General features: G+C 47.8%; 3 protein-coding genes across 14 annotated transcripts; 2 read left to right on the top strand and 1 right to left on the bottom strand.

Annotated features, from left to right (window-relative positions):
- The first annotated feature begins 152 nt into the window (after window positions 1-152).
- On the top strand, window positions 153-1,874 carry LOC118507979 (L-galactose dehydrogenase-like). 5 transcript variants are annotated; one of them, XM_036047332.1, is made up of 4 exons: window positions 153-380; window positions 524-746; window positions 817-1,635; window positions 1,700-1,874. In XM_036047332.1, the coding sequence occupies exons 2-4, from the start codon at window positions 616-618 to the stop codon at window positions 1,782-1,784; spliced, it is 1,035 nt and encodes a 344-aa protein (XP_035903225.1). In that variant the 5' UTR covers window positions 153-380; window positions 524-615; the 3' UTR covers window positions 1,785-1,874. The 5 variants fall into 5 exon arrangements, with proteins under 5 accessions (XP_035903225.1, XP_035903224.1, XP_035903222.1 ...); XM_036047331.1 differs by having other exon boundaries at window positions 153-383; window positions 517-746; XM_036047329.1 differs by having other exon boundaries at window positions 153-387; window positions 522-746.
- Window positions 1,875-3,130: 1,256 nt separating this feature from the next.
- On the top strand, window positions 3,131-4,615 carry LOC118507976 (spermidine synthase). The gene is made up of 3 exons (XM_036047323.1): window positions 3,131-3,491; window positions 3,576-4,173; window positions 4,255-4,615. Exons 1-3 carry the CDS (start codon window positions 3,364-3,366, stop codon window positions 4,390-4,392), a joined length of 864 nt encoding a protein of 287 aa, XP_035903216.1. The 5' UTR covers window positions 3,131-3,363; the 3' UTR covers window positions 4,393-4,615.
- A 587-nt stretch (window positions 4,616-5,202) lies between these two features.
- LOC118507975 (protein suppressor of sable) lies at window positions 5,203-13,121 on the bottom strand. Of its 8 annotated transcripts, none has more exons than XM_036047318.1 (5): window positions 12,704-13,121; window positions 10,739-10,802; window positions 9,447-10,340; window positions 7,568-9,361; window positions 5,203-6,891 (listed from the first exon to the last, which is right to left on the bottom strand). In XM_036047318.1, the coding sequence occupies exons 3-5, from the start codon at window positions 10,284-10,286 to the stop codon at window positions 5,650-5,652; spliced, it is 3,876 nt and encodes a 1,291-aa protein (XP_035903211.1). In that variant the 5' UTR covers window positions 10,287-10,340; window positions 10,739-10,802; window positions 12,704-13,121; the 3' UTR covers window positions 5,203-5,649. The 8 variants fall into 8 exon arrangements, with proteins under 8 accessions (XP_035903211.1, XP_035903214.1, XP_035903213.1 ...); XM_036047321.1 differs by lacking the exon at window positions 12,704-13,121 and adding an exon at window positions 12,217-12,616; XM_036047320.1 differs by lacking the exon at window positions 12,704-13,121 and adding an exon at window positions 11,464-11,617.
- Window positions 13,122-23,585: the final 10,464 nt, after the last annotated feature.

Genomic DNA, 23,585 nt, shown 5'->3' with positions numbered 1-23,585 from the left:
ATTGCGTTAAAAAGATCGCAGAGGATCCTCAAGACTGAGAAGGGGTTGGAAATATTCTTGTAATAGCTATTTTTATCGTATTTGTAGTACATATTAAATTGTCTGTTTGAATTTTAAATTTAATTTAAAACGGTTCGTAACGGATGAATTTGAATGGCACTCTGGTCTACACGCATCGGACGCTGTAAGCCAAGGTTGTTAAAACATTGTCAAACAACACATTTGAAACTGAGTAGCATCGATTGTTTACATTCTACGAGAAGATCGCAAACGAACACAACAACACAGCGCGGTCAATAAACAATAGAAGCAAGTGTACCGGCGGGGGGGAACAAGTGAGGTGTAAAAATGAGGTGACAATCGGAGCTTGCCGTAGAAAGTTCTTAAGTAAAACATATTCCGGTTCGTATTTGTGTCCGATGTTGGGCTGGCCGGCTGGCATTCAATGATAACCGGCTAATGGCTTCTTATCATGACAATACTGACACAATTAATACGATTGTTTCTTATCTGAAGTATAGGAAAAAAAATCCTTCATCAGCGTTTGTTGTGAAAAAAAGAAGAAAGTGATAAGCCTTAACCCCCACATCTACCTCACGAAAACTCGTCAGCGAAATGGACACTTTTGTGGAACATTTTCATGACCGGCAGGATGTGGAGCGGATGCAGTACGAACTGTTCGGGCGGACGGGATTGAAGGTGTCGAAGGTTTCCTTTGGAACGGGGACCTTTAGTCAGCTTTACGGGTACGTTGGCTGTCGGCCTTCCCTCCACGATAGATTTGAATATTCAACGTTCAATTCTTCCACTTTCCAGTGACCTCGATGAGGCGGAAGCACTGGAAGCGGTTAAGCTAGCCGCCAAGCGCGGTATAAACTACTTCGATACAGCCCCTTTCTACGGGCAGGGTCGTTCGGAAGAGGTGCTCGGAAAAGCGTTACGGCAAATACCACGCCAAGCGTACTATGTCGCCACCAAAGTCGGACGCTACGAACGAGAGTTCGAGCGAATGTTTGACTACGGTGCGGCTAAAACGCGTGAAAGTGTGGAGCGTAGCTTAAAGCTGCTCGGAGTCGATTACATCGATGTGGTGCAGATTCATGATGTAGAGTTCGCCCCCGACCTAGACACCGTTGTGCGCGAAACACTTCCAACGCTGGAAGCTTTACGAGGCGAAGGAAAGCTACGCTACATCGGCGTGTCCGCCTATCCGCTAGATGTGTTGAAGGAAATCATCTCGCGTGCTCCGGGTCGGTTCGATACCGTACTGTCCTACTGTCGAAACACTCTGTTCGATGATGCGCTGAAAGGGTACATTCCATTCTTTAAGGCAAATAAGTTGGGAATTATTTGTGCGTCCGGCCATGGTATGGGACTGCTTACGAACGGTGGCCCACAACCGTGGCATCCGTCGGATCAGCAAATGAAGCTGGTTTGCAGGGAAGCGGCAGATTACTGCGCACGGGAAGGCGTTGAACTTGGCAAGCTGGCTATGCACCACTGCATCCAAATGGCCGGTCCGGCCACTTTTCTGGCCGGTATGCAAACTACGACACTGGTTGACATCAATCTGGACGCCTACTTCAATGGACTGTCGGGGAAGGAGGCTGAAGTTCTGGCGTACCTTAAAGAGCGGTAATAAGAAAGTAATTTTTTTAAAGGGAATTGAACTAATTTTATTCATTTTATTATATTTTAGGGTATTTTCCAAAATAAGCAACACGCACTGGGAAGGTGTCGAGCTGAAAGCGTACTGGGCCGCTATGAAAGAAGCCAAACTGTAAAATTTGAAAGCATGGCGGGGACCCTTCAGCAACACCTTAGCCACTCGTTGCAGTCATAAAAATAAATGTTCACATTTTTCCAATTTTTAATGGGTGTTGAAAGGTATGTTCAGCTCCGGCTTAGCTACAGAATTGATCTTCCGACAAAAAAATGTATCCAAGTAAGAGTTGGGAGGTTCAGAAAAGGGTCAGAATGTACTATCCTTAGCTACTTTTGCCAGGGTTTTAACTCAACTTTTTTGGTCGGAGCAGCTTCAACTCCCAAAGCCTCATACCCGTGGCGTGAAATTCAAATTCAAAATGCCCTAATTTAACCGCTTTCCTTGTCACCACTAAAACAAAGGAGAACTGAGAACTTCATATAATCTCTTTCAAAAGTCCAAGGATCCGTTCAAACCCTTGGATTGCCTTGAAGATCCCAGAATGTACAGCAAAACGGGCAGTTTTTTTTTCTTCCTGCCTTCGAATAAACGTCAAACAGCGAGCTAGTGATGGGAAAAGTACCGAAAAATAAGTAACGGACCGGTACGTGGTTTGTAAGAAAAAGTACCCTGTAACGAAAACCTGGTTACTTTGGACCTGTATGTTTAATAATATGCACATGCATTTTAGCAGGTTTTTTTTGTGCAATTGGTAAAAGCCTCGAGAAGGCCCTCCCCCCCCACCCCCTGACAAAATTTGTTAGGCACTGTAGGATTTACGCCTGAATGTATGCAATCCGCAGTACACAGTGTGAAAGCTTCACAGTGTGCTTTCAGTGTGGTAAAAAATGGTTGAATAAAGTCGAATGGAATATTGCTTATTATGCTTAAATCTCCCTTTCTCTATCCTGACCATTTATATTGCTGCACCATTTACAGGAGCTGCGTAATAATTTTTGGTCACGCTAGGAGGGACCAATCAGGCTTACAACATATACGGTGTTCCCGGACTGTAACGGAACATTGGTTCAATGGATACTTGTTAACGAGCATATATATTCAGAAAAGGAGGAAAAATAAGAATAATTACATTTCAAATCACTTGTTACAATGTATATTATTATGCTCTAATCGCTGTAAGGTAACAGTAATGAGGAACAATGCACAATGTTTACATCAAATGGGCTTTGACCATACAGAAATCCCACTGTACAATAAAAATGACAGGCCACAGTGCTGCACACAAAAGATTCTAGGGGGGGCCTTCTCGAGTCTTTTACCAATTTCCAAACTCTTTCCAGGAATAGGAATGAATTTGTACCTGTTGTATCCAGGTATTTTTCCATTTTTGGACCGGGTCAGGACCGGTTACATTATTGTATTTGTTCCGAACCACCAGGTCCAACGGTACTTTCCCTTCACTACAGAGAACCACATGGAAAAGTCCGAAACGTCATGAAAGATCGCGATGGGGAAGCTGGAAGGTGGGGTGGGGAAGAATGCAATGTAAAGAAGAGGCGGCCTGGAGAACAACCTACTGGATGAAGACAGTTTGATTAACAGTTTTAATTTGTCTCGCGAGCGCAACAAGTGCGTCGCCGTTGTGTCGTCTTGTGTGTGTGTGTGTGTCTTGTGCTGCCGGGCATCATCCAACCAGCATGAATCCGTCGGAATGGTTTAGTGAGATTTCCAACGAACTTTGGCCGGGCCAGTGCTTCTCGGTGAAGGTGAAGCAGGTGCTGCACGAGGAACGGTCCAAGTTCCAGGACATTAAGGTCATCCAAAGGTATGGTGGTTCTGGTGGTGGTATACGTGCCATGCCAACTAGATTACAGCTTTTGAGCATGCGGTTTTGGTCCCCTTTCTACAGTGAGTCGCACGGTGTGGTGCTGGTGCTGGACGGCATCATCCAGTGTACGGAGCGGGATGAGTTCGCTTATCAGGAAATGATTTCCTTCCTGCCGCTCTGCTGCCACCCGAACCCGCAGCGGGTGCTGATCGTTGGCGGTGGGGATGGTGGTGTGGCGCGCGAAGTCGTCAAGCATCCGGCCGTACAGGAGGTGCACCAGGTCGAGATCGATGACCGGGTGGTGGAACTGTCCAAGCAGTATCTGCCGTTTATGGCGTGCGGGTTCGATTCGCCCAAGCTGCGGCTTACGATTGGCGATGGGTTCGAGTACATGAAGCAGCACGAGGGAGCGTTCGATGTGATCATTACGGACAGCAGCGATCCGATCGGACCGGCCGAATCACTGTTCCGCGAGTCGTACTTCGAGCTGGTCAAGCGGGCCCTCCGACCGAACGGCATCATCTGTTCGCAGGGTGGCAGCTTCTGGCTCGATGCAGGGCATGTGCGCGAAACGCTCGACTACTGTCGGAAACATTTCCCGCGGGTGACGTACGGGTTGGCGTCCGTTCCGTCGTATCCTACCGGGCAGATAGGGTTCTTCATCGCTAGCCTTAATCCGGTAAGTAGCTGGGGGGTGTGGGAAGGGAGGGGTTATCGCTTTTTCGGAGGCCAGCTTTTACTAATGGGTGGAGCAACTCAGGAAACCGATTTCAGGGAACCGACCCGCACGTTCGACGACACCGAGATCGATCAGATGGGACTGCGGTACTACACAACCGACGTGCATCGGGCTGCCTTCACGCTGCCAAGGTTTGCGGCCAAAGCACTTAATCCGTAGCAGGCCGCTGCTCTCCGACCGACCGCCGCCCCACCCCGCCAAACAGGGGTAAATGTTTTAACAAGTACAATTAATGGATCTTTTGTGTTGTTTTTATAATTTGGATGTGATCACAGATCGATATATATACACACACAGAAAGAACTTTTGCATGATCATAATCTTTTTGTTTTCGTGTTTCAAATAAATGTTATACCGTGTCACAGCTTTTTATACAAAATTACATTAATGTTTTTTTTTTATTTAAAAAAATGCTCTCTAACCAATGAAACTAACCTAGTGCGCGATTACAAAATAATTAACAAAAAATAAGGCTAACAATTCTATCCTCTTTCCTCTGACTAGAATAATCACACACACACACACACAGACTGACGGTTAAATGCGACTCCTTTTTTCTGCTTATTTAGTAAAAAAACCACGAGACGAACAAAAGTAAAGCGGAAGAAACTCGCGTTTTAATCAGCACTTTAAGTGTTCTCTCTTACGCACATGGGTCTCGCCACGCTGGGTCACGTTAATCTTGGCCCAGTCGTCGCCTACTCAAATTACAAGCTCGGAGCGCGATCATGCTGCTATTCCGTCTTGCCATTGGACTGTGGAATGTTAAGGTTGAGTTTTCAGTTCTAATGCTCTTTTTCCCCTAAAAATTTCAAATACATTAAGTAAAACAGAAAAGAAGCAACGACGACGAACGAACGACGTGTGGAGGCTTCTCTCCCTTTCCGAAAAGGGGCTAACGAGACGGCACTCTTTTTTTTTATATAAGGATATAATTTATTTATCTCTTAAGGAAAAAAAAGGAACAAACAAAAAATTCCAAGACCTTTCGACAGGTGCGCAGGAACGCTGATTGTTGTGAGGTCCCTCTTCCTATCATTAGTAATATACCTGCGCCTTTTCACACAAGCGCGCGCTCTACAGTAAATCTCTTTCCCTGTGTGGATGTGTGCCGAAAGCTGTTTGCCTCTGCGCGTGTGGCAAGGAGCCTAACGGAAGCCTATTGTTCCTCCCTAAAGTAATTGTATTGAGTGTGTGTATCCAACTATAATGTTCAACAATGCTGATGATGATGATGATGATGACGACTGTACAAAAGATGGCGCTGGTGGGCGCTTCCTCCCTTTCTACAAACTTACTGGGGGGGTCGAGGAGGTCGAAGCGTAAATAGTAACAGCAGCAGGGGTTAGTGCATACACTACAACGTATTCTATTATTGCTGTATTAATCTCGCGTTTGCTGGAAGCTCCCTTCCACCTACTTCTTCATCCGCCGGTTGTTGTTGCCATTGTTTCGCCGATTGTTATTGTTACCACCGCCCATATGGTTGCCGTTGTTGCCCAGCATCTGCTGGCCATTGCCGTTGCCCCATCGATCGTTGTTGTTGCGGAAGTTGTGGCCGATCCGGTTGTTGTTGCGCATGTTGCGCATATTATTCCCATTGCCCTGGACCCACAGTGGCAGGGGCCCATTGTTGGCTGGTCCTGGCCCTGGTCCTCCACCCCCACCTCCGTTGTCATTTTTGTTAACATTGCCCATCGCAAGGAACTGTTCGAATGGCATGTTCGGTGAAACGCCCAACAAACCCGGCCTCATCATGCCCGCCGGTGGTGGTGGGCCCGCTTGCGTTTGATCCTGCTGCCCGAATGGACCACCCTGCGGTGCCCCACCGTGGAACATTGGCTGCTGGTGGGGCGGCGGTGGTGGTACGCTCATCGATCCGGGCAGTACACCGATCGGTGGCGGCACGTGCAGCGGGATCGGTATCTGCATCGACGGAAGCGGACCGCCTATCGTCGGTGGTGGAATGTTCGTCGAGAGTGGAAGGGCCGGCGGGGGCAAATTCGGCACCGCCTGCACCTCACAGAACGTTACCGAATCGTCCACGTACACGTTCAGATAGGTTAGGATCTGCTGCAGCATGTTGCTGGTGCTGAGAAACTTCATAAAATCGCTCAACTGTTCCGGCGACCGGTCGGAGTTGTGGAACTTCTTCATCTCCGTCGACAGGATGGCCAGCTGCTGGTTGACCATGATCTTGTGCTGTGAACCAAGGTCCTTGTACCAGGCCGATTTTTGCAGGATCGCTTGCACATCGATCTGCGGCATGGAGGAGGCGTTCCTTAACGGACCACCTGTTGTCTGTTGGTGGTGAGCCGACGCCGCCGCCGCCGCCGCCGCCGCTGCTTCTTGCTGTAGCTTTTCAGCGTGGCGCTTGCGCGGATCTACCCGCGGACCGCTGCTGATGACGGCCGGTGGCGGTTTGTTAACGATCGGTGCGTGTGGGTGATTTAGCGAGGGGGAACCGACGTGCAGGGGGGATGTGTTGGGGTTCGGATCGGGTGATTTAATACCGTCGCTGGTATCGTCCCGCTCGTCGTCGTCATCACTTTGCAACCCAAACAGTCGCCGTAGCCGAGGATCTTTCGTACCGACGGGGCGTGCCATCGAACGACGCAGTGTGCCGTAGTTTGGTTTCGGTACGTCAACCACATACACCTGGAGCGGAATGGGAGAAGGAATCGAATCAGCAAGATAAGTTATTATGTCCTAGCACAATTATGTCCTAGCAATTAACCCAGTCCAAAGATGCTGCCGTCTTGTAATTTCCATTTGAGGACATAAGGTGTATCGTGGGCATATTGTTGCCTACTTCAAATCTCTGGAAGCAGTCAGAGCTTCTACTAACAGAATAAGCTTGTTCAATGAGATAAGCGTTCATATTTCGAAGGCCCGAGGAATGATTCAGATGCCTCAGCGCATCGATAATCGAGCAGTAGAAGCATGGAGGAAATCGTTGTGCAGGTTGGCATATCAGCGATTGACACATGGCATGCAAAGGCAGCTGCAGACTCATTTAGCAGATGGTCCCAATATGCGAGCTAATAAAAACATAGAAGAGCACCTGAAGAAGAAGCTACATGGACCATTGCCAGTGCTAGAACTCGCATATGGTCGCGTAAAAAGCTACTAACAACCTCTGAGTCATATTTAGTGGGCTTTGCATCGGGTTTTCAGTGGGCTGGTCATGTCATGTGAATAAATACCAAACGACCAAGCATGAAAAATCTTTCCAGGACGTCCCCTAGCTAGATAGTCCGTCGTTACGTATCGTCGTCGTAAGAACTCTCCCAAAACCTTCGGGAAATTTCCACACATCTGCTCCTATCCTTACCTTGTAGTGAATCGGCGCATGTGACCCAATCGAACCGTCAATTTCCGTTGCCGGCACATAATTTGCCATCATCGACTTAAATGGGAAGCCTAGCTCACTGGTCGGCTCCCGTCCAATCGAGCTGCCGATCGAGTACGGATCGTCCTCCGCAATGTTAAGCGGAAGGGGCTTTTCCGACCCGTATCGGAACGGGGCGGTGGCAGCTCCCGCCGCCGCCGCCATCGTCGGCGAGTTTCGTCCGCCGTCCTCCGACGCATTGTCCGAATCGTACCAGTCGTAGATCGATCCACTGCTGCCGGCGGGTCGTTTGGTGTTGGATTTTGCTGCCGGCTTCGGTGCCGGTGGAGGACCACCGTAAAGCTGTTGCTGTTGATGAGTTGGCTGCGAGTCTGCCATGGAAGGTGTCCACACTTCCGTCGGTTGTTCCTCTTTCGCTACGGGCGACGGTGATCGGTGCGATCGAGGCGATTCATTGCTGTTCGGCTGATGAAGTGCGCTATCGATCGTGCTGCCAAACTTTAGTATGTTCCCGAGACCCTGCGCATAATCGATCTTGGGCGGTATTAGTGGAGGAAGCAGCATACTATCCTCCCGGCTTTCCTCCGCGCTCGGTTTCTCCGACTCGGCTTCGTCGGACTCCTTCTTTTCCTCGTCCTCTTCCTCGTCGAAAGTAATCTTCAGATTGTTTTCCTCATCATCGTCATCGTCGTCCTCTTCCGGTGCGTTCAGCAGACAGCTCGAGTTGGCCGCAACCGCGTCCAGGTCTTCCTCGTCTAGGTTCGAATCCTTAATGTACTGTGAATAATCCACAGTGGGTGGCTTCAGGAGGACACCAGTCCCGCCCGGACCCGGTGGTAATACCTCGTCTTGGTTTCCGGCGGTGGTGGGCCCGACCTTATCCGATGGGTCACTCCCCATTGGAAGCACTCGCATGTCAACGTCCTGTTTGCTGCTACCATCCTGATCGATGGTATTGCTGACAACAGATTCGGCGCCGCCGGTCGCTCCCGGTAGTGTGCGCAAATCGAGATCCTTCGCCGGTTCGCTGGCCCCCGATGATGTGGTGCTGGTGGTGGTGGTGGTGGTGGTGGTGGGACGCCTTCGTTCATCGGCCGTCCGGAGCGCATTCAATGCCCGCACTTGCAGGTCGTGAATCTGCGTAATGCTAAGTCCAAGCTCGTTCAGTTGCGCCACCGTAAGCTGGCTGATTTCGTCCAGCGTCCGGATGCCCATCTGCTCGAGATCGCTTATCTGGGCGGGTGTAATAACGCCGGCCAGCTGCATGGTCATATCGCCACCGTCCGATGGTTCTTCGTCGCTTCCATCACCCTGCCGCTCACACCACCGCGACCGGCGGGAATGCTTTGGGCTGAGCAGACTGCCGCTGCTGCTGCTGTTGGTCGGTGGATGTCCCGTGACCACATCCAGCAGGGAAGGGATTTTCCCACCGGCAGAGCCATCGCTCTTTCCACCGTACCGTTCCTGTAGTTTGGCGTGCGTTGCGTTCAGCATGCTGATCGCATGATCACGGCTGATGCGCTGGAAGCTGCCGAGAATCTCCTGCGGTGCGGTTTCCAGATGCTTCAGCAATATGGCGCGCAGATCGTTGGACAGTGGTTCGCCGTGGCTGAACAGACACTTGTCCTTTTCCTTACACTTCATGCCAAGGTAGTAGTACTTGCAGGGGAAGTCTTTGTGCATGTACAGACACTTTTCCCGCTTGGCGCAACAGTCCATTAGGTAGAATTTACACAGCTCCATCTTGCGTGGTCCCGTCGGTCGATGCTTCTCGTCCTGGAGTATGAAAAAAACAAAACGAAAGGCATCAGTACAAGTCGTCCACAACCTCCACCCCCTTTTGGATCATCGCAATACTTACATCCGAATCATCGCGCTTCCGCTTTCGCCCAACATCCCGGTTCGGTTTGTTGTTGTTGCTTCGCTGGCGCGATTGTTTCCGCTTCTTGCGGTTATAGTCCCGCTCGCGCTCCCTATCCCGTTCCCGCTCGCGGTCACGATCCCGCTGGTCCCGATCCCTTCGACCCCGGTAGTGTCCATCCCGATCGCGCATCGATGAATCATCGGACGAGTAGTGTGTGTCGTCCGCCTCCGAGTCGGACCGTCCGGAATCACGTCCCATCATATGCTGCGGGCTGCTACCCCGCACATTCAACATTTCATACTCCAAATCCATCTCCATCCCATCGTCCTGATCCTGATCACCGCCACCGAGCCGTGGCTGTTTGTTGTGCTGCTGCTGCTGCTGGCCATCCGAATTACGGTTCGCTTTCTTGCGCTTTTTCGACTTTCGGCTCGAAGAGCCCGGTGTTGTGTCACCTTCCGTGTCGTTCGTGTGCGGCACGGACGATGGCATCGGGGGCTGTACGCCGTCCCGTATGAGTGCGTTAGCAATGGCATTCTCAACCTTGGTCGCCCAATCGTCCACAACCGGGGCGGGCTTTTTGGAAGAGCGCTGGGATTTGTTGTTCGAGTGATTTGTGTGTTCCCGGTTCGGGACCGGCTTTCCTTCACCATCGCTACCTGGATGGTGGTGGTGATCGCCTAATGGTGGTGCCGGTTGCTGCTGCTGCTGCTGCTGCTGTGGTTCATACTCTTGATAATCTTCCGGCGTCGGTTGAGTCAATGGTGGATCTGCCGGCTGCACATCATCCTCGTCGTCCTCAATCTCACCGTCCTCTAGATCTTCCGGATCGCTCATCGTGCTTTAGGGATTGGCTTAGTTTAACGTTTCTTTAAGCGAATGTTTTACCACCTAACAGAATGGAGGGGAAAATTTAAATATGTAAAAACAAAAACCCATCAGGCAAATTGTCATTGGAAGTGGCACATTAGGAAGCGTATGGCACAACGAAACATGGGAAAAAGTGGGAGGCATCACGTCGTCATTGAGAGTCCTGATTTGAGAGTGTTTGCACAGAGCACTGCGCCATTCATCGAATCGTTTTGTGTGTGCGTAAAAACCGATTCGTTTTACAAAATAACATTTTCATAGACATTGAGCATATCATCATCGGTCATTCCAGCTGCTGCAGCATATTTATAAGTATATTTATAAGTACGGTACACACGGCACAGGGACAAGGTCATATAGCGAAGAGACGGGTGTTTCCCTGGAACAACAACATTGGCGGGGGGTCGCGCGTTTCTCACCTCGTGCGGGAGATACGACTTGGAGATACGACTACACCTCATGGGAGCATGTACAAAAATGGGGCTGAAAATAAATTTGTCAAACGAATGTGTTAGCAAATAGATGGAGGAAAAACAAAAACATTTTTGTAACATAAAACAATGGATTGCAGCAATATTACCAAGGGCGAAAAAAAAAAACGGGCGACTGATTTTCCTTTGACCTTTTCTGGCAGGTGGTGTTGCTTTGCATCAAATCAAACACACAACCGAAAGACAAATAGTGACCAAACACATAAGCACACGACCTGCTGAGAGTTGGATTGTCGATTGCACGTAGGTACGGCTTTGCCTGTTCTCCGATATTCCGACGCGCATTCAAATGTGTGCGAGCGTACTTGCGTGCGCGTGTGTGTGACACATTCCGTTAACCGAATAGGGGAAAGTGAATTCACGTGCCAGGCCAATTGGAGGAGCGTTCATTTCTAAAAATAGCATCCAAGTAAGGGTTATTAGCGAACCCTTCACACACCAATGCACCTCTCCCCGAATACAAAAGGGGGGAGCATCGCAAGGGAGCGGCGTACGAAAGGTAATGATAAAATGCTATTAAATTGCTTTATATTGTAAAGCCTGGGCGGGGGCGCGTAGGGTAGTTTCGAGTTAAATGGTACACTGGCGATATTGATCTGCACGTGGGGACTATCGCCAAAAACCTGGATGGTGGAAAATAGATGTGTAATTACATTATAAATATACTGAATCACTGGTTTGCTGCAATAATTAGTAGGTCTCCCAACAACAACAACAAAAAAGAGCAACAGACGACGGACCGTCTCTCTGTGTGCCTTGCCGTCTCGTGAACTACTGCGATTGAGGAGAGCGTTTCGTTTTACTTTTCATGCATCAACACATCAACACATACAACACTAACCGAATCTCATCGCACACACTGCTGGCTGGCTGGCTGGCTGGGGTAGAGCACGGCATACTTTTCAGGTTAGCGCCCCGTTATTTCAATAACACAATACACACGCACACACGGATTCATCCATCCATCTGTTCGTACCATGCCTTAGATGGTGTGTGTGCGTGTGCGATTCATTCTTGCCTTTCTGAATCGCAGCGAGCTGCTTCTTTGTTGCTGTCGCGTTTTCTTCTCTGTCTCTGACTTCTCGAATAAAAGATGGCGACTACCTCTCGATTCCAGCCACCCGTGCGGCTGCCTGCTACGATCGTAAAATTTTCTTACTTTTTTGCTGACACGATTTTACTCGCTCGCTCTGTCTCGTTCTCTCCCCCACGTTTTCTTGCGAACGGTATGATTGCGCTATCTCGCTCGCTCATGGTCACTGTGCGATTGGGGAAAGCAAAATTTGGAAGCTTACTAGGTTACCGAAATTACGTACGCTGAACGAAATGTTAAACCTTTCGCGATCGATTTATGCTCACTTCCCGCCTACTAATCACAATATTTTCCTCTAAAACGACAATTTTACCTGGCCTTGGGTGAACCGGACGCTTCTAGACGGAGAGGCCATACGACGATCGAAAAATACGTAATTATGGCGCATCCTCTTCACAATGCGTGCGGGACAACAGCACCTCGAAAAACAGGTGAAATCAATCGTTTGCTGTGGGGGCGAAATCGATAATCACACACACATACACACCCGTGGGCAAGACTCGGGATATTTTCCCGCAGAAGGCCAATCGAGATAAGCCATCCGAAAAACGAATATTTGCACGTCCCGCAGAGTGTGTTATTGCGCGGTGCGCCTCGTCGAGGCCTTCTTTTCCTACAAGATTTTTCACGTAAGACCGCGCCCATGATGGTATGACGCGTCCAGACAACCATTATTCCCCGTAGGTAATACCATACTCGCGCGCTTCCGTAATATGGGACCGCCGTCCGAAAGGACGGCCAGATTTAGGAGAAAATCCTTACTGTTAACGAAGTCTGGAGTTATCCAGAAAGATATGTACCGTGTTCGTTTGACTGTTGGTTGGTTTTTGCACACTAATTTTTGCGGGGGGCGAGTTTTTAGGGTGCTGCTCGCTCCACAATGATATACCGCGCGCGCTGCCGAATAAGGAGGTCGCTCTGTCTCTCTCTCTCTCCCGATGGGTCCGCTTGCCTCTGGTGATGAGCTGTGACGTCGTTCGCTCGCTTCTTCAGACTTATTTCATTTGAAACATTTTTCAGCTGGCTTTTTCTCTATGCGTTCATCGGTCATTTTGGGTGCAAAATAGTATCGACTAGCTTAGCGAAAAAGGCTTGCTGCTGTATATTAAAACGACTGTGTTAAACGAGACTGCATTGTTTCAACAAAGTTTCCGAACTACAGAACAGAAAAAAGTATTACGATCCGCTTTGTCTGCAAATTGCTTATGAAATGAGGTAGGAAGCACATTACGGCACAGAACTCGACTCCGACGCGGCAGTGTAAACGGAGGCGAACGCTGCCACTTTTTCGAACATGACGGGCGAGCGTGCTGGGAGTTGTTTTTCGAACATGGTGGGTTTGAACTGGTTGTTTATTTTATCGTTTTATTACGGTTCAAGGACAGTTTTTCGTTTATTGTCTTGTTGTAAATGACCTTGAAAGTTTAATTGGTGTGAAATAAAGTGCTTTACGAGCAATATATGCAATAAAATGCTGAAAATCAAGTCACAGTAAAATCAATTTCGAATTGAGCTTTCTATAACGGAATTTCAAAAAATATTTTTTTTTCATATTTTTCCATGTTCACATACCCAGTGTTTAACACCGAAGGTTATAAAACTTTCTAGAAGAATTATTGTTCAGATTCTTGTCCGACTAGCTCAAAAATGTGTGTGCAGAAAATTCGTTTTGTAAATTGACAGTTAAGCGACCATTGTGCGTACGTGGTTTTAAAAAAAAAGGAAGCTTTCCGATAAAAGCTCAATTTCAAAATTTGGTGCCTGATGGAAGCTTTTTAATCCTTTGTTAGCATTAAAGGATAATAATGAAAGAATAAAACCATTGAAACCGCTTAAATAACAAAGTTAAAGTAAAAAAAAAAAACTAACGCTTCAGCTTTAATCCATATGCGTTAAATATTAAGAGAAACCCCTCCCAGCCAACCGTTAATAGCAGCGATAGAGGAAGAGCCGCTATTCGAAGTCGAAATCTGTTCCGACGTATTGTTTCCCAACTACGCTGCACACTTGCCTGTCACAGTCAATTTGCCGCTGCGGAAGACTTAAAACCGCACACATTCCACAGACACAAGATGGGATTAGCAATTCTCATTTTTACACGTCCAATTACACTTTATTCTTACTGCCGCGAATGTTGCTCGTTTTGCATGTCCGCCCCACGGTTTCTATTCTTGCTCGGTTCTCTCTTCTGCGCGCGTGTGCTTCAGTTTCGGTTGACTTACTTTTTACTGGTTTAAAATTAATTATTTATCTTTCGCATCAGTTTACCCGTTACGCCCGGGCTTGTCAGTTTTCAAATCTCGGCAAACGAGCTTGGAAGCCACTTGTACCGTGCCCCCACTACTACGACGCAGCTCGGAATTTGAGCTGGGTTGGAGTGAAAGTAAAACAAAAACACGCGAAAAAAGAAAACGCAAAAGAAAAACACATTCCTCTGGTTCGTTTGTTTCGCCACGGTTTGCTGATTTGTTGTTTCGAGACTCTGGGCACAAACTCCTCCTAGATCACGCGAACGGCACCACGCGAGGTCGGCAGTAGGATGACTTGGCCTATGTTTACGCGTTATTGGCCGATAAGCAAAAAAAAATGAACAAAAGCAACCAGAGGCTTCAAACCACACAAACACACCGCAGAGAGACGGGTGGTTTGCCTCCTGGTGCCCCCGAGTGGGCGTTGAATGTTTACGACCAGTAAGGAAGCAATTCAATGAACGCTTTATGATTCCTATCTGTTTATTCTCGGGCTCGCAAAGTGATCTAACTGAGTGTTTGTCAATGCGGCCACCGCACAGCCAACCGACCTCAAGCACCATTTTCTAAACCAAAAAGAAGACAGAGAGAGAGAGAGGGAGAGGGAGAGCAAAAAAACACCAAACCCCGGGAAGGATGTAAAGGATTGGCGGAAGTTTATGATGGAGTTTTTGCTTTATTGAGGTTTTGTGATGATGATGGAGGGCAGTGTTAAAGAAGGAAGAGAAAAGAAGCAGCATTCACAATCAGGGCAAAACCGTCTTCGGGCGGGGTGGGAAAATTCATCACAACGGTTTAATGGGGTGGGTGGAATGGTGGTAGGTGTTGAAAGCATTGTTTTCCCTCTCTCTCTCTCCCTCGTGGGTTTGCAGATTGTCGTGTCTTTGGCAATAAATTTACATTGAAACCCATTTTTCACCCAGCAGCCCTTTGAAGTGCGCAATATAAATTGGCTTTGTGCACTGATAGCGAATGCTGCCTTAATAGGCGAGGTTAATGTTAATGCATCCTTTTGCAAATCTTTACTTCAAGTTTAATATCTCGGCAAGGAATAACAAACTGTTAGGATACCTTTTACAACGGTAATGAAATGAAATATTAATGTTCGCGTTGTGAAAGGCTGGTGCCGTTGCTCTTATGCATCTGGCTCACTAATTAGATCTCAAACAGCTACGGTAATTTTCTCACAGGACCATCGCAAGGACCTCGGTGACCAAAAAGTCCGTCTTGACGATATTTGACGTCCAAGAAAACTCGATGTACAAGAAGCCTCTCTACTCAAAGGACCTCTGAGTTTAAAGTGTCCTGTTGGGTCTATAGATACCCTCTCGACCTACGAAGACCTTAGATCTCGTCTTTTGGATAATTGCTTCATTGAAAAGACTTTGACAGCAAAGGAGTCTCATCGTTGAAGACAGATATGGTGACATCAAATAAAATTGTCATTCAACTAAAATTCCCATCCAAGTAGACCTATTGCCCAAGAATGATTTTGGCATCCAAGAAGTCTCAACCTCTCCCGCCACCCAGATTCTCGCCTTGACGTTCAAGAAGTTCCATCTTTTAGGGCAGCCGTTAGTATCAAAGACGCCTAGTAGATCATCGTCTAAAGGGTGCTTTCGTCCAAAGAATCTTGGCGTCTAGATAGGCCTCGGTATCTAGGCAGCCTCATTGCTTCAGAGGTCTCATTTTCTGAAAGACCTCAACGTTTAAATAGTCTCTTTGTGCAAAAAACCTCGACACTCAAGGAAAAACTGTCAACATCCAAAGGATTAAGTCATCGAAAGAGAAGCTTGGCATCCGAGGATCCTTGTCACCTTCAGGACGTCATCGTACCAGATCCAAATCAAATAGCAGACCAAAGTTCAACGGATCTCGTCGTTGAAAAGGCACCATTCCCTTAGAAAGATCTCTCTGGGGAGTTTCCTCGGGTAAAGCAGTATTCAAGAATGCTTTACCGTTGTCTTAAGGATCTCAACGTCCTAGCAACCTAGTTGTCCAAAGGATCTCATCATCCAAGAAGACTTGTCGTTCGAAGGACCTCCGTGTACAACAAGTTTCATTTGCTCTCTCTGCCCGAAAGAAACAGTTGAGAGATTTAGAAGAATACTGGACATCAGAACTGGCCTTATGCGCTGTTCTATCTATCTGCAGCTCTTTTTATAATAATATAATTTATTGATTTTATTAAAATTCCGGAAACGCATGCATATCATAAAGATACGTTCTGCTTTTAATATAAACTCCATACTCCACCAACAGTTCAGTAACGCTAACAAAAGCGGCATTTCATCTACCGGTTTGTTGTTTAATTTAAGCACATTCATCACATTTATCGCAATCGTCACGGTACGGCTAATAAATCGCATCGACCCGATCGCATTTGGCTCACCTCCGGGTTTTTCGCTATTCAAATCCACCGGTATGCGAAATGTAAACATCGGTGTTGATAATATTTTTCGCCCCTACGCCCGTTCGGTCCTCCCCCCAAAATGGTACGGTAAGCCTGCCAAAATGATCAAATATCGTTCCGTGCGAGTGCGAGGGACAGTGGATCAACAGTCACGGATTAGAGATAAGTTAAATAACGTATCGTATCGTCGAGAGCGACAGTACCACGGAAGGAGTCCGCCGGCGACGATATCCAATCGTGCGCAACTGTCCAACGCTCGCTTCCAATTCCATTTTAATATGCTGACATGACGAATGAAGAATGTGTGTGGTGGCGGTGCCGGTGCTCGCAACACTGGTGCCCGATTCGGCCCGACCTAAATTTATCACCCAAAATTGTCTGTTTACACCACCCGATAAGCGCGCCCTCGGGTTGGGGTTTCGGTAGAATATAAGGCATCGCCGTGCGTGATGAGAGCTCTAGCGGCGTTACGGTGTGACACACCGAAGAAGAATCGTCTCCGTGTGTGTTTTTCTCGAACCCCCAGGAAAACTTAAAAACTCACAGGAAAAGCTCTGACCGAAACACAGCGGAACACATGTTTCTTCTCCGCGACCCGAACCATCCGGTCGCGGTAAATAGTTCCAGCGGTCCAGCGGAATCCACATTCGCCTCTGTGTGTCTGCGTGTGTCCTTGGGAGAATGAAACGTTACATGTGCGATATTCGAACCTCTCGAAACCTTCCCGACCTCGGAAACGCGCGAAGGTTGCTCAAATAAAGCAAAGTTTCGTCCGCTTATTAAAGGAAAGGCCTCCGGAGACCCCGGAGATGCTGCCGCTTGCCAACAATTTACAAGCGAACCATGTGTCGGGTGGGTACGGGAGGAAAGAGGAGAAGGGGGGGGGGGGGGAGAGGAGTACACACACAAGCGGATGGTTTAATTTATCTCCCTTTGCCCCGTTCGTAATGGTTCTCGGCGGACCCGGCCCCGGCCGAAAGAAACGTCCGGTGGATGTCCGTGCGAGATACAAACCAGCCAAACTGGGGGCTGGAAGGATTTTACGAATAAATATTGACTCGCCGCCGGGTTTGGGAGCAGGAAGACTTGGGCCGTGGGAAACATTCCTCGTAAATAGTGCTCCGAATGGCGATGAGGGCTTTCACCGGGTTTGCTGTGGAATGTAGCGCCGGAACCCCGTGAATGACCCGTGCTCTCTTATTAGTTTGTTTCCAAGTGTCAAAAGGTGTACGATGTCGGTGACCCCTTACAGCGTGTGTGTGTGCCGAAGCTTAAGATGGTCACACTTGGCACCGGGGAACCATTCAATGGTTCAACAGGATACCATGTCACCAGGAAGAGTAGACACCAAGAAAAAACAGAAACCTCCCTCCCAAAAAACCACTCCCGAGGTGTTATTTGCACTTAACCTCACTTTTCGCATTGTCACCCACGGTACCCAGGGGTTGGCCCTCGTTCGGTTAGTTGTTCCACCGGGTGGGCAAAGCAGTTGAGCTCGTGAAGCAACTTCTATTTCCGGATTAACCGCGGTCACTTTTCCAGCTGTCTGTTGCCTGATACGGATGAGTGGCTGGAAGGATACTGCCGTACGGCACTACGGCACTTCGATTTTTCGGTGCCAAGTGTACTGCGAGGGGGGCCATGTAGTGTGAAAGAAGCACAGAATTAAACAACTGGCAGATTGGGGTAAACTCCATCCCCTATATCTCTCCCCCCCCCCCCTCGAAAACAATCATCACCGAGTCGGAGGAGATTGGAATTGGTCGGAGGGATGACTATTGCTTGCTATTTTACTGCCACAAATCTAATCCCATTCCATCAGGTGAGCCGTACATAGCCGAGAAAAAGGGACCAAGGGTTTTCGGGTTTCACACGCCCTGTTCCCCCCCTTCAAAGTTTCGGTGAAAGCGCGTGTAGAAATTGAATTTCATCTGCTTGAACCGATCCGAAATGAATTACTTTCGTTGTCGCTCTCGCCGCAAAACTCCGGTCTGTACTGCCCACGCTAATTGTCCACCGTAGTGTGAACGTTGTAGCTATTTCGATTTTCGTACCGGTTTGGTAATTAGCTCGTCATGGTCGGGCGCTTGCCAGGTGTGGATCCCAGGGATCAGTATCTCCCTGCGTGTGTGTGTGTGTGCCCTAAGGCCGTTTTTACTATCACACCATCGGTTTTCCACCGCTACGTAGCAGCAGTACGTGACAGCTCTTAAGCAGCTAACAAGTGTCCGGTAAGATCGGAGCTGAGGTAAGGGAGATGGAGGCGATGCGGGTTTCGCGCTAGATTACGCAGTGGGCCATGACATGCAGGGGTTCCCAGGTTAGAACAGATGCGCAATACGGGAGACACAAAGATTTCGAACTTTTTAGCCAACTTGGAGCTGCTCTAGGAATATCCGAATCACTGGTGAGCTTTGTGACTGTTGCAGAAGAGAACTATAACTTTGAAGCTGTTTAACCTGCTCAAAGATCTCTATTCAAACTCTGAAGGTTGTTGATTTACCGGAACATCGCAACCAATGTACGCTCGACAAAAACGCTTACGATGGTCAATTGATCGAGCCACCGACTGATCGCAGTAGGTCTCAGTAAGCTGTTGACGACCGAAGACCAGGGAAGTTGCTGGCGTTCACATCGACGTTGACGATGGTCGACTTCCCAACAGAATCCTAGAATGGAACAAGTCCTATGGGTATGGCGGAAGGAGTAAGATGATGCTTGTCTTGGGGTAGGTTCGCTGGTTGCGCGTAAACGTGGTAACGGTTGGACGTTTTGAAGCTGCTTAAAAGCTGTTTAAAAGTCCCAAGAACTTTCATGCTGCTTAACTGCTGCAAAAGGGTTAACAGAATGAGCTAGGATTCTCTAGGAGGCTACTCCCGATAATATGTCGTAGTTTGTTGCTTTTCCGGGCTTTTTAAAAAGAAAATAAAATAAAAAATGAGTAAATTGTTTTTTATAAATAAAAGTATCCAGACAGTTTGTGATAATGTGATGACAAACGCTACGACAGCCACCGGTGATTGACAGCGAATAGATTCATCTACACATAGCTTATCGCAGACTTACAGAAGGCTATCTAACCATTGCTCAGGATTATTCTAGTGGTCCGACTCAAGTGGTACGTGTTGTAATTAAAGCCGACTGCTGGGCTGTTTACGTGTTAAACTGGCAAACCCTTCAACAGCAGTAATCGGCACTAGATCGATGCTAACTGGGCGACTAGGTACGCACACACACACGCACACAAAAACTGGAAAGGTGGCGAAACTTCGCGTTCGCGATGAAGAGACCCTCTCCCACTGGTGCTGCCCGGTGAAACAGCTGTTTCAATTTTTCAAACCGATGTAACGAAAATTTAATTTTCCATGTCCGCTGTCACTAGACTCCAGTCTGCGCTACAAAACACCGTCCACCGACCGTGAGTGTGCCGTACGTACGCCACGTTGCCTTCGATGACTGCTCCGTGTCTGACGGAAGAATGAAAAATGCTAAAGAAGGCGTGGGGGCGCGCGTGAAAACGACCAGAAGGAAAACGGTACAAATCGACGAATCGATAAATCTCAATCAAAAGGAATTCAATTTAGTTTAATTCAATACGAGTTCTGGAGGGAAAGCTGCCAACCGGGTGCGGGAGAGACGTTGAAGACGATCGAGCAGCACGATCCTTCTTCGCTGATGCCATTTTACTGGACGAGCGCGTTACAGCGGATGTGCCTCGACGGGACGACCTCGACGGACACTGCAGATTATCGTGCTGTTGTGTGTGTGCGCGGGGCGGTTCCTTTCTGCGGATGGAGTCGGGCAGCTTATTTTGTTTTTTGCATCTCCTTCTTTGTTTAGTTCCGCAGCTTCTCGCTTGTTAGTAGCGTGCAGCTTAGCAAATAACATTGATCCAGCTAGCCGGGATTTAATTTTCATTCGGGACGGTAAACAATCGACCGATACGTGCGCGCACTTGGTTGACAGTTGAAGTAATGATTTAAGATTTCGCTCGTCTTTGTTGATTAATGAAGCTGCTGATGCTGGTGCTGTTTAAAGCCGAGTTGCATCCGGCACGGACCGGACAAACATGCCCGAACCACGGTTCAATGAATCACGAGCGCAGCGAATGATAATGTGTGCCTGCTGTAAATAAACTTTTCACCGAACCGATCCGAGATTCCGAGTACCGCCGTGGATAACTGTGTTTGGCCGTTGGTTTCGCATGCAAATTGTTGTGCCAGGCGTTAATAAGCGAGTGCAAATTGTCCATGCACACGCGGCAATAATTCTGTGCCGATGGTGCGTGCGGCGAACATTCGGAATGCGTTTCAGGTACACCCGGTTGCCGTGTGTGTCTGTGCCCCAATGCCCGGAAGTCATTCGTGCGTGGAAAGTAGGCGATCGATCAATTTCGCCCGGCCCGGAGAGATAGTTTGCTTTTGGGAGCAGAGGGATGGATCGGTGGATCGGAGGGTACGGAAAAATGTCCATCCCGCACGGACGGAAATGCTCGGGTGTATTTATGATGGATTTGGTGTGTGCGTTGCGTGTGCCTTTGCAGTGTGTGTGTGTGCCGTGTGGGAAGGGTGCCACCGATACCGATGCCACACCGTACCATCGTGTATTACAGATAAATGCATTGTTAGTGGTTTTTGCGGGAAAAAGGTAAAGAACGCGATATAGGCGGGGTGGACGGAAGTGATTATTTAGCTTTTGGGTGGTGTGATCATATAGGAGGTAGGAAAAAACTGGCGCGAAAAATAGTATAACTAGCTCTTAGTTGATGGCCGAAAATGCTAATGTTTGTTTAAGTAGCGTGTAGCGTGGATAGTCACTTAATTAGCGTCCTAGATTGACGCAAAATGGACGAATGCTTTTATTTGTAGACAATTAGCTCAGTTACTATTTGGGAGGTTGGAAAATTTGCGATTTGGAACCTGGTTATAACTTTACTGAATTTTTGTATTTTGATGTCCACGAGTCAATGAATTTATAACAATTTACTAGAATTCAATAGAGCCACCATTTATCAAACAAATTCTCGCGAGAGCGCTGTCTAAAGGAGGTTGACAATGAATCCAGAGATCTATGGCACCTGTTACACGTGCTTAGACAATCAGATAAACCACTCTTGGTTGGGCGAGTAGAACCAGATCCTTGCTAGAATTTGCCTCGCCTATGTGCGTTTTTTCTCAAGAGACCAACCAGGACCCTATTCAACATTTTATAGGACACCTAGCTGGCTCATCGTTTCAGTGAGCTGATTTTATTCGCTTCTCGGTCTCAGGTCAGTAGTGAGCTGTCGAGATTCTCACTTGCGTGAGCAGTGATTGCTCACAAGCGCTAGCTCACACAAGGTTTAGTGAGGTAAGGTTATGAGCGTGACTTTTCTCATGATCCGGGGATTTGTTTTTGGGTATCATTTAGTGTGTTCTGTACTTAATAGAATAATAAAATAGCTAATCAACTAATAAAATAACTTACCAATAGTTCCTCTGAGCTACAACAACTTTTGAGTTCTTGTGAGTCAGCCATGTGGACTTCTTGGTACGACAAGGTTGATTGAGGAGGCAATTTTTTTGTCGAAGACGTCCTTTGGATGATTAGGATTTTTGCATTGTGAGGTCTCTAGAAAGACGAGTTCGCTTGGAAGACGAGGGCCGCAGCAAAGCACTACTAAACGAAGATCAAATAGTCCGCTTTCGAACCCTTACTACCTATTAGCTACTGTCATGATCCGAATCCGGATCCGGCATACCGAGACCTTTCGAGGTAAAAGTGCCAAGGAAGAGGGAGAAGAAGAAGTAGTGTTAAGGCTCGCAAGTCAATTTAAACTCAAACTATCTCTATTTCAATTTCAAATAACCGTGGCTATACGTCAAACACCGACTTCCATCGACTGGATACACATTCCAGCAGAGACAAGACTTGAAAGCTAAACTTAATCGTCTAATTCGCAGGGCAAAAAAGTTTCTCTCCCCCAACCAGTAGAGAAATGACACACATCTTAAAAAATTAATCCTTCATTACTAGAATCCCCAAACGGGTAGTAGTAGCAAACCGGCGAAAAGAAAACCCCCCCACCCTCCACGTCAAACTGTCAAAACTGTCAAACAGAATTCAAAAGCACCGTTTGATGTGTGATGTGCAGCCGAACCGAAACTACTCCAAAAGCTCGGCAAAACTGTCTTCCCAAGCCACAGCGTAAGAACCTTGTACTGCATCCCGTGTTTTTGTGTGCCTTTTGAAGTTGTGTTGTTCTGAGAAATGAAAACGAATTCGATCTTGGTGACAGTTTTGGTAAAATCCCTCTTGGCCGGAGTTTCTCGTCCGCTCACACACACACTGGGACGCCTTATTTATCTTCAAAAGAACTAACCAAACAAAAACAGGCAAACTAGCGTGTAAAGTCGTGGTGATGGCGGTGACGAGATCAGTAGTAGTCTCGGTGCAAGACTCGATTTATCATCTGCTCGCTGCTCGATGTTTGATAGCGGGAGCGCTCCAGCGGACGGACCTCATCGGACCGCCTGCTTCGATGAAGCTGAAGTTGATTGGATTTTAATGAAAAGTGCGCGAGAAGTAAGCAAAACCTTACACACCCGGATCGACGGAGTAGGCGACTCCTGCAGGAAGGAGCATCTTTACAGCGTCGCGCCATCGCCAAGCGTCTTGTTGTTTTTTTTTTTTTATTTACGGTTGCTGTTCTGTGACTTCATCCGTGTTTACCTTTGTGGCCAATTTCTCTGTGTGTGTGTGATGGATGGCAAGCTTTTCCGATGGGTTTACTTGACGCGGTCGGCCGTTCTCGCATTGGGTAAATGTGTTTTCTCTGCTGACGCCACCCAATATTTCTTGGCGGCGCTGCCTTGAAGTCAACTTCATTTTAGTTGGCCAAAGCTTTGGATTGTGGAAGGGATCGGTTTTTCCTGGAACAACATTAAACGAACACATTCCATTTCGTACCTTCAATCAAATATGGCGTTTGGACCGGAAAAGAATTCTAGCTGTCCGCTGTCCGGATGTTCGATTGACGGT

This window comes from Anopheles stephensi, chromosome 2, assembly GCF_013141755.1.
Source record: "Anopheles stephensi strain Indian chromosome 2, UCI_ANSTEP_V1.0, whole genome shotgun sequence".
Lineage (NCBI taxonomy): Eukaryota > Metazoa > Arthropoda > Insecta > Diptera > Culicidae > Anopheles > Anopheles stephensi.
The sequence above is the reverse complement of the archived record's forward strand: the minus strand, read 5'-3'. Positions and strand labels throughout refer to the sequence as shown.